Source organism: Mercenaria mercenaria, chromosome 14 (assembly GCF_021730395.1).
Source record: "Mercenaria mercenaria strain notata chromosome 14, MADL_Memer_1, whole genome shotgun sequence".
Lineage (NCBI taxonomy): Eukaryota > Metazoa > Mollusca > Bivalvia > Venerida > Veneridae > Mercenaria > Mercenaria mercenaria.
In genome coordinates, this window is record NC_069374.1 from 2,672,690 (window position 1) to 2,683,648 (window position 10,959).

At 34.7% G+C, this 10,959-nt stretch overlaps 1 protein-coding gene across 1 annotated transcript; it reads right to left on the reverse strand.

The window, feature by feature from the left end:
* Positions 1–465: 465 nt before the first annotated feature.
* LOC123526153 (uncharacterized) lies at positions 466–10,747 on the reverse strand. Its single transcript, XM_053522824.1, has 5 exons — positions 10,619–10,747; positions 6,928–7,529; positions 5,922–6,080; positions 5,333–5,711; positions 466–4,902 (listed from the first exon to the last, which is right to left on the reverse strand). The coding sequence occupies exons 2-5, from the start codon at positions 6,985–6,987 to the stop codon at positions 2,228–2,230; spliced, it is 3,273 nt and encodes a 1,090-aa protein (XP_053378799.1). The 5' UTR covers positions 6,988–7,529; positions 10,619–10,747; the 3' UTR covers positions 466–2,227.
* Between the last annotated feature and the right edge of the window lie 212 nt (positions 10,748–10,959).

Genomic DNA, 10,959 nt, shown 5'->3' on the forward strand with positions numbered 1-10,959 from the left:
TTAATCTTTTATGAATATATAGCCGAAGGCTCCGTAAATCTGGGCAGATTCCTTTGAATTCCAGTACCGTTAGTTTGCCCACATTTACGGTTGTATTTCTATAGTATCTGCCCACTTTTACGGATTGAATCTCAAGATCAAACATATATCTGCCCACTTAGACAGTATAGAAAGTCTATATATGTCTTTGTAAAGCGCTTTTAAACGCACACATTTTGTATGAAAAAAGTGATGTATAAATGTGGTATAATAATAATAATAATAGTAATAATAAGAAGAAGAAGAAGAAGTGTATGAATATGATTTAGAATTATTTCTCATGAATTATGTTTGAATTAAAACAAATAAAATGACTAGATTTGTGATGCCCCTGGCCGTTTTTTACTTAACTGGAGTTCTTGAATGAAGGTTTGATGGGCCAGGCTTATTTGTTTTTGAGTTTGCTTTTTTCATTGTCTGAAAAAATAAATACGGACGAACTAAAATTTGATTGTTATAAAAACGTTTTACATTTTATATTTCAAACTATTATTTCAATGCGCAGAATTTTAGTGAAAATATAGAAAAGATAAATACGCTATTTTTGTAAAATTTATATTTGCATATAGTGATTCCTTTGTTAGCATGAATTGTACAGACTGCAGATGCCATACCACGACGAAGTTCCTTTTCACAATTTCCTCGAGGTTATTAGGTGAATCCCATGAATCAGTTACCTTACTATATCATCTTTGTCTCAGTGACTCTCCAGGGTCTTTCGCGATCGGAGTTGTTTATTCTAATTTATTTCACCAAACAGTTTTAGAATAATGGGACATGATATCACTTATCAATGAATTTAACCAATCTAGCACATCGTGTGATCAGTACAATATATGTGTGTGTGTGTGTTAAGGGGGGGTGAAAAAATTGGGACGAGGACGAATGTCGGGATACTAAGGCACACTAAACTAAGTGAAAAAAGTTGTCTTGGGATTTGGGATTAGGTAGGGGTTGGGAAGGTCAGTAATGTTCGTTGTTATACTCCACATCGCCACCTACCTATATTCAAATTCTGTTCAAGTCAACGCTTTGGATAGTGTTAAAGTTACGCTCCTGATACAAAATATGACGGAAAGACAGTTTATGAAACCCTTTACCTACTGAATCGGTTCAAGCTTTCTGTACATCGTCTCATTGCCAATATCTTGAACGTTTTTTTAAGTAATGTTCCGGACAAAAAATATGACGGACAGGAAGACAGACAGGTGCACGCACCACCGCGTAGTACGTGCAGGCTTTAGTCAAATTAATTGGACGGGCTGTTTATTTATTTATTTATTTGGGTTTTACGGCGCACCGACACTGTATAGGTTATATGGCGCCAAACAGGACTACAAATTTTGGTTTCACATCTCATTTACATCGAAATAAAAACATGAGGTGTGGAATCAAAATTTGCACACCTGCTGGAATCACAGGGTTACTGCTAAACCAAGTGACTCAAGACCCTGTTAGTCGCCTCTTACGATCATACAAGGGTAAGGCAGTGGTTCCAATTTTGTTCATACATAGATCCTCCCAGAACCACATGGAGCAATTGGACGGTCTGATTGTTTTAGAGGCCTATATTTTATGACTGTCAATCTGCGAGTGGAGAATTAATTTGACGCTATCCGAGGAAATTGGACTAGTGCGGGCTTGTGAAAAGCGGAAAAGAAAAACGAAAATGATAAAAAGGGAGATTAATTAATGTTTTGTAGTTTATAGATTATACTAATATAAAGGGAGGAAAATGATTTTTCGTGAAATAAATCCTAGCTATCGTTAATCGGATATACAGTGAAACGTTTAATGAACAGAAACAATATGTTAAAAGGCGAATGTCCTACTTAGTTGTGGAACTATGAATACGACCATGAGAATTAATGTTATAACAGCAACAATGTCCTAACCTGACCAATATGTCATTTTTTTCAAATTCAAGAAAATACCGCATGCACTATAGTAACATATATACCGACTTAATAGCACAAAATAATATACAAGCACTGCAATCGTTAAATATTATTATATGTTGATATAATCACTATTCCTTACAAGGTTTGGTATGTGTTCAATATTTTTGTTTAAATACATATGGCCATTACTATTTATTTCTATGAGAGGTATGTTGCACATACTAATCCACAGACACGGACCAGACATACTACACATTATTTAACACACTCTAATGCTTAATATACTACTATGTCATCTCTGGATTCTCATCAAATAAGTTCTGGGACAGTTTTGTATCGCTTATATACATTTTCACCCTGTCATTGTCACCATGTAATGAAAATATCTCATCCGGCAAAACTGTTTCTTTACCTGTTTCATTATCTATCATGACACAGTCAACACAATTATACTTCGGTAGTTGGTTTTTAAACGATATAGCCTGGAATAAAAGTTCTTTGTATGCAGAAGGTGAGAGTTTCACTTCTGTCATACATACTTCTTCTAAATCAACCATATCAGCTGATAACTCCAACGATGTCGTTCCAAAATTAATGCTAGTAAGCATGAGTAACTTCAGTTTATGCAGTGAGCCTATAGTATCAAACATTCTATCCAAATTGTTGGGACATGTTATTTCGTCAAATTCAATTTCTTGTAAGTTATTTGCCTGTGGAAGGCTTGCTAGTAACTCTGAAAAGACATCTGTCGATTGGAAATCTCCTATGTAGCATTTTTCTAAGCATGTAGTGTCGTACATGATTCTTGACAGAGGAAGAAATCCTAAACCGAGAATGTTGATCTTCTTATTTTGGGAGATATCTAGATCAAAGCCACAGCAATCATTGCCATGGTCGTTGCATTTCACCATAGCTAAAAATAGTTGACGTAGGCTTTTTAACTCTGTAATAAATGACACAAGAACTTCGAGATGTGCATGAGGTAAAGTGAAGCAAGTGAGATCGAGCGCCTCCAGCTGAGACATACTTGTTAATGTATGAATACTTTCTACTGTAAGTGGAACCATCTTATCATGCCATATTCCTTCTATCAAAGTGCAACTTCCCAGTGACAGACACTTTAAAGTTTCATTCGATCGTGCTAAAATATGATCAACGTCTTGTCCGTTGATATCACCAAACAAATCGAGTTGTTCAAGGTAATGTACCTGGTGTAGATCAAAAATGCGAAAAACTTCTCTCAAATTCCCATCTTCTCCTTCATTATCAAGAACTAACGATTTAAGACGGCCTTCACTTATCTTAGCAATTTTTGTTAAGGCATCTTCGTACTTCTCATCTGAGCAGTTTTCGTCCACTATCAAATCTTGTAGGTGAGGTCTAACTGATTTATTATTAATGATACATTCTACATACATGTCTTGGATTTCTTGCAAAACAGAATATGAATCAGATTCGGAATATCTGAGTATTTTGCATCGGAAGTCTCGCGTGAGATCACTACTGCCTACAATGTCAGGTATTTTCCTGAAAAGCTCATTGCAAGATTCAGGACAAAGGTTACATAAAAAAATAAACACGCCTGACATTTCAAGGATTACGTCGATAGAACTGCATACATTTAAAACGTCAGTGACGCAAGATGAGATTGGTAGAGTCTGCAAATAAAATGCTGCGAAGAACTCTTGGAAGGTCTGATGAATAAATGAGAAAGTTATTTGTCTGCTTGAAAGACTGTTCACAGCTTTGTTTTTTGTCAAGAGGCCTACTTCTAAGCAACATTCAAGCTGATCTTGTGATAATATCTCATCAGCAACAGCTGAACCAAATACGAATGCTGAATCTTTTCTATACTTGAATAATGTTGTATACGCTAATTTTCCGACCGCTGAAAGTAGCATGTAATATTTCTTGCAGTAGTCATGTGTTTGCATACTTTCTGGTATCTCAGGGAGCTTGTTTGGACAACACTGTTGCGCAGTAAGCAGACAAGACCTTTTTCCTCTTTGTAGCTTCTCTTCACATTGAGAAAGCATAAAATCAGTAATGCTGCAATAAATATCACATCTGGAATTGCCGACAAGTTTTCCATCATGCAAGAGGCAGACAAGTTGTACGAGTACCACAGGTGTTGAGGCGACTTCTTCGAGATGTTTACTCGTGATTTGTTCGTAGACACTCTCATCTGATACACTCTCCTCTATATCAGTAAGTAGCATCGCTGTCACGTTATGAATTAATGTCTCAACTAAATCCTCATTTAGTGGTAACATTTCGAGGTGCTTTTTGTCCTTACCTTTACTTATCTTAGCTTCGTGTATTTTCCACGGTCTTGAAGTTGAAAGAACAGTGCAATTTTGCCGTGCCTTTCTATGCGGTATTGGCGTTATATTTGTACAGCAGGTATCCTTAGGATGAGACCATTCATCTAGACCTTCTAATATCACTAGACTTCTTTCTTGGTGAAGTAAATCTTTCAGGAATGTGTGTGTATATTTATGCGAGCGTGATAACTGGTTTAAAACCTGACTAAAGATCATATCGTCTATGTCACACTCATTTCCATGAACAAATCTCAGCGGGATTAGGAAGACAAAGTCAAAAAGTTTCATCAATTTAATCTCTTCCTCTGATACTTTCTTCTCGTCTATGCTTCTGCTGCATGTTGCGTGACACCATAGAAGACACAGCCGTTTTGAAAATGTAGTTTTGCCCTGTCCCGCTTCTGCTGTAATGAAGATATTGCGGCACATTTTCTCACCATACATAAATATTTCCGAGAAGGACGTAACTAGGTTTTTCGGTGCACTCCTTTGTCGTAGTTCAGTGGTACTTTCTAATATCATCAATTCTGGCGGAACAAAAAACTCCAGAAGATCGACCTCATTTTCTGGTATCATAGGTGTCAGTGGTATATTGCTGTATTCGTCTTCATAATATGTAATCAAGTCTTCACGGAGATCTGTAAAACATATATAATAAAATCTGTAAATAGATCCCTTGGAAGCAAGGAATACAACCAAGAAGAATAATAGCAGACTCGGTTTGATATTTAAATCTAGGTAACGAATTTACTTTACTATACTGTTTTAAGATTTGTTTCAAATAAAAGATATACCTATATGATAACTTATCCAATGATATGCTTTAGGAGATCTGTAAAACATATAAAGCTTTATGTCATATTTGAATCGAAGTAACGGGTAAACTTTACCATACTGTTTTAAGGTATGTTTCAAATATAAAGAAAACATGCCCAATTGATACGTTATTCAAATATATGCTATCAGAGCATTACAAAAGTCGCTAAACTGTTACAGTGAAAATATCTATAACGTTGCATAAAAACAAGCTATAAATGTATTTATGTCAATAAGACATCTAAATCTTACTTTGTTTTAGTGCTTGATAGTCTGCATCCGTTAAAACACTGACTGCGTTGCTAGATTTCTCCGGTATCTCTTTGATACACGACTCGGATACTTTTTTTATGTCAGCTACTGCGTAACGTTTTGCAGTTTTAATATCATCTATAGCAGATGCCTTACAGTCTTCTATACTAGCCAGTGCCGCTTCCTTTGCTGCGAAGATGTCGTCTAAATGTTTACTAGTTTTATCTTGACAACGACCCATATAATCTAGTATTTGTTGTAAAACCTCAGCTGATTTGCTGTCCAACTCTTGTAGAGAGCGTGCTGTTCTTTCCTTTATCACTTCTTGAAGAATCTTTGTTACGTCATTCGTAGTAATTGCGAGTTCTTCATTCTTTAACTACAATAACAAAACGGTTCAGTTTGTACAGAAGAGTTCAAGCCATTTATTGTATACTTTATTGTTTTACTTTATTGTTTTATTTTCAGCGCAGTTTTAGAGAAATTTATGAAAATCATAGATGACCGATTATAAATGTCTATGAGTGTATACACATAAATATACTGACAACGTTAAGATTTAAATCTCTACGATTTCGTTTATTCCTACCTTGTTTAAGTTTTGACTTGCTTCCTTTGTTTTCGAACAATAATTAGGAGAACGACAGCTTTCTAGAAACTTGCACAACTTGTCTATGGAATCGTGTAGAGTTTTGTCACTTATACAATAATCTGGGGTGTGTCTTATTTTTCTTCCGACATCTCTTGCCTAAAAAGTTAACATTTTATTTAAACAAGAGGGACATGATGACCCTGGATCGTTCACCTGAGTAATATAACCTACATGTTTCAAATGTCAAACTTATGCTTAAATACTAAGAAAGTAGGCCAGTAGGTCAATTCATGGTCACTGAAAGTCAATTTTAAGACTGGTAAGCAAAACTGTGTATGTCATCCAAATTCTAAGCCTGTATCTTAAAAGTGACCCCCGGAGCGGGGCTCTTTTCATCCCAGGGGCGTAATTTGAACAGTGTTGTTAGAGAACCACCAGGCAATGATACATACCAAACATCAAAGGCCTAGGCCTTGAACTTCAGACAAGAATATTTTTAAAGGTTTTTTCAACATAAGTCTTTTACCTCATGGGCATAATTTGAACAATTTTCATAGAGGGCAATTAAATGATGCCACAAGTCAAATATCAAGGGTCTACGCCTTACATTTTTAGACAAGATTAAAAATAAAAACTCCTTTCGGCTGCCATGGCAACATGAGTTCTTAGTGGAATTTTATTCTTTGAATAATTATTAAGGGGACCACCCAATGACCATTCCTGTGCAGTCTGGAGTTAATCTGTCCAGTGGATTTGAAGAAGATATTTTAGAAATTGTTTACGGACTGACGACGGACATCAAGCGGTCACAAAAGCTCGCCATAAGCTTCCAGAAAAATACGAGATTACAAATGGATGCGAAACGTGTGTAGTTATAATATACAAACGCACCAAAAAAGTGAAAATATAATGATAAAAAAAATATTATATAGATCGATGCTGTTAAAGAGTAGGATATTGCACAATGATTATGATACGACTATTTAAAAAGTGTTAGCATTACCTCTTCAATACAGGACCTCACACCAAAAAGAGCACTGAAAATTTTATGGTTGTGGATCATGCTTAAAAGTCCATTCAGATCTGTTTCCGCTATCGAGGCAGTTGTAGAGTAACCTTCTGGTGGCAAATAACATTTTGCCAAAGTCCATGGATCTGTTCACCAACTTTCCACTTTAGTAATTTTCCAAGAAGGTGAGTTGAATTTGTGATTTATTTCTATCTTCTTCCGCATTTGTTCGCAAAATAGATTCGGACAAGGCCTGTGTTTCTTTTCCGGTGTGTTGTGAAACTGGCAATCCCCCTTTTTAACAATGCAAACATTTCTCGTTGGGCACTGGAAGATGTTTTCAATTGAACATTCTGAGCACGGTTTACTTTTCTGTTGAGTAATCTGCTCTGCTGAGAGTATTTCGTTCAGTGTGTCCCGATGAAAATTATTCATCTCATTGGAAACGATGTCGACCACACCTTCTCTTGTTATGTTTAGAGCAAGGTTTCCTCGTATCCAGTTGTGAAAGTTCTTGTCAATAAGCTTTGGAATATATTCAGCCATAATGTGCGATCAAAGTCTGAAATTGCCTCCTTTCCAACAAATAGGTGTCACTATAATATTATAATAGGTGAGATAAGTATTCTACATACATGTATTTTCTTTCTTCGTTTATTACGAGTTCAGTTCAATACTTTGCATATTCCATTTCAATCTCTTTACTCTTGTACCAACTTCGTAAAAATGAAACAAGTACACTCATTTTCTCGATAATATAACAGACAAATTAGCTAGTCTATTTACCGGAATTACTAATAATTACAAATGTATAGTCGTTTGCGTCTCTTCGAAATCAGATTTAAACACCGTATAAGATTTTAAACCATAGTTTATTATTAAAACATCAATGGATTTTGTTCTCGCCAGATAAGCAGTTTGTTATCAGTAGTTTTATGTATATGTGACCAATGCCCTTACCGACATCAAATATTTAAGTAAAGTGTAGAATGTGTGGACAATTTATAATCTTTTTTTTTTCGATTTGTCTGTCTTGTCTCTATCATATCAGAAATTAACTAATGCTAACTTTAATTTAATCAAAGGTAGTTCTGCACGTTTGCATCAAACATTTTTCTACAATGTAGACTTTGATTAGACCCTGACTTTTCAAAACTTTAGAATATAATTATTAAGAAATTTGGCAAATGAAAAAGATAGGGAAGTGTGCTTGATTTTTTTTTGCCAGATTGATTTGTAAGAGAGGTCATTGCCAGAATATGACTGTTTTGTGTTGTTCTGTTGCGGTATTTTGAGTTTTGAGTATAGTTTGTAATGCTTATGTATTGTCCTAATATAATTTGGATTAATGGGCTGAACCAAGGGAGACAAGTTCACGACTTCCTTCTTTTGTTGGAACGTGCAGAGAACTCGGGCGATATTGCCCCTCTTTAATAGATAAAGTTTTGATAAAGAAGGTATTTTTTTGCTATTTAAATTCTAGTCTGAAAGAGGTGCCGCTTTAAGTTGACCCAGTGTGCTTTTCTACATCTCTTAATAATCCTTTGGATTTAAGGGGTATGCATTTTCTATATCATTTACTGGAGGCTTGACTTAAGAAAGTGGATTTGTCAAAAATCGATCCAATATATTCACATTTCTGGTAGGGTTATTGTAGGTTGATTCAGTTCTTTGATCTTGCATTACGACACTGTAGGGCTCAGATGACCAATTTACACAAGTAGAATGAATTTTATGAAGTTCAAGTGTGGGTCGGGGGACGTATGTCATATTGTGACGACCCATCACAATCTAATGACCCATTTTCGCCCCCGCCCAAAGAACTTCACGAAAATCATTTCGATAGTACAGGTATAATACAATAATATTACAAGATGACAGGTAGGCAATATAAAGACCCAGGGCCACTATAACCTAATGACCCAGATTTTACTCCTCATTATGAATTCCATGAAATACATGTATAATTCAGCAATACTGAAAGATGACAGGTGGACGATTCAGGCCCTTTCTGAATTAGTGTTTTCATAACTTAACCTGTTAGCGCTTTACATTACAGTTGTTGTTGTTGTTTCTTTTCATTACCTTTAAAGTTTAAATCACAGTGCAAAATACACTTTCTTACAAACTTTGGTAAACAGGGTGTGGTATAAACTTGACTAAATATTAAACTGCAGTGGATTGTGGTTTGGGTAGGTTGCGTTCTTGGCACGGAACATTTCCTTATGGATATTGATAACCTTGTTTTTAACGCGAAAAACAGCAGCCTCTCTGTCAACATGACTTGTAAAGTTTGATCATAGTGGAATAAAGTATAATCAAGTTACTAACCAAAATCTTATTCCCCAGTCCAAACAAATTCATCTATAATGATGCGTATATAGCTTTAGGTATTTTACAGACTTTAGTCTCAACATCTTTTTTCAAAATCATTAAAGGCATTTTATATGTGAATTAGCTTCATCTATGAGAAACTATTTCAAAACCGAGAGGTACTGTAAGCCCATGCATGACTGAATCTTTTTGTTTATGATCGATATACACGTGTCTTAAGGATGTAAGAATTTTTTTTTTAACGTTAAGAATTTTTTCATACTCTGTGAGCTTGAAGAACATTAATTAGTTTCAAAGACAAGCAAGAGAAGAAAAAAAACACAGGCCACCGAACTCGTTTTAATTTTATAGGGCATTTTCTTCACCTACTTTTTAAGCATTTCTGATGTTTTGTAAAAAAAGGTGGTACTTTATAAATCGTACAATAATGTTATATGGATTTCAGGTCTTACAGATTATTATGAATACAAGGTGATGTCAGTATTATATAAGCATAAATGTCACTGACAAATCTCTTTCATTTTAACATGTTGACACAATTACTCTACCCATTTTATTTTCAATGGAAAAAGCGTATTTAGATAATATTATACGAAAAATTCTGACGTTAAGATTTTCAAAATATTTTGCAGCTTTGACACAAAAATGCTTTGAAATGGAAAGAAAAAGAGTTGGGGTCACTGTGCATCTAAGAGATTTATTTAGAAAACTGTTAAAACTGGTGAATTTTGATATATTTTATTCTTTTTGTTTCGATTTATATTATCTAGATAATATAAATTGCTATGATCTTGCTATGATCTTGAAAACTTTCATTTCAATTATAGCTCATCTTATATGTATCAGTCAGGAAACTATGATATCAAAACCAAACCTGATCTACTGATAGATATTTGATATTTAATACTTACCCTTACCTCATTGATTTTTTTTTTTTTTGCAAAAAGTAGAATCTATTTGGTCAAATGGTACATTATTAGCCATATTTTAATTATTTAGCATTGATTTTCTTTATAAAACTTTTGTTAGAAAGCAATATTCGAAGAAACAGTTTTCAAAATGGCGGATATCTGAAAAAACGCTCGTACTTCCTTAAACAAGAATTATTTACTTCCTCTTTCGGAACATATATTTAAGGATAAACATTTTTTATATTTATTCTGGCTGTAATAAGGATAAAATGATTGCACACAGAATGATTTCACGCTTACATTTCTGTAAATGCTAAGTTTAAGACATGGCATTAGAAAAGACAGCAAAGCAGGTAAAAAAGGCCTTAATTATCAACATCGCCAAATTATTTTAATAACAAGTAAACTTTATTTAAGATCAAGAAAAAACAAAACTGTACCTTTAAAAACTCCATAAAATATACCGCTAGTCACCGGACGCCATTACTAGTACATGTTGTACCGTTGAGCACTACGTTGCACAATGTCATATGATATCAGGTTAACCGTTATCTTAAAGCATGCAATAGGTTTATGGGCATAATCAATACGGAAATTACGGTGTTCCGTTAGGGCCAACGCATTTTGATGGGTTATAAAAATGTTTCATGCCATACATGAAAGCCATTTTATTAAATGATCTTTGTGAAATGAAATATTCTAACAGATTTATATTTTGATAAATGAGCCGCGCCATGAGAAAACCAACATAGTGGCTTTGCGACCAGCATGGATCCAGACC

Coding starts and splice junctions, on each gene's coding strand:
- LOC123526153 (XM_053522824.1), bottom strand. CDS start 6,987: ATGATCCACAACCATAAAATTTTCAGTGCTCTTTTTGGTGTGAGGTCC. Junction 6,081..6,927: donor TGAGGTCCTGTATTGAAGAG/GTAATGCTAACA, acceptor TTAACTTTTTAG/GCAAGAGATGTCGGAAGAAA. Junction 4,903..5,332: donor CTATCAAGCACTAAAACAAA/GTAAGATTTAGA, acceptor TATGTTTTACAG/ATCTCCGTGAAGACTTGATT.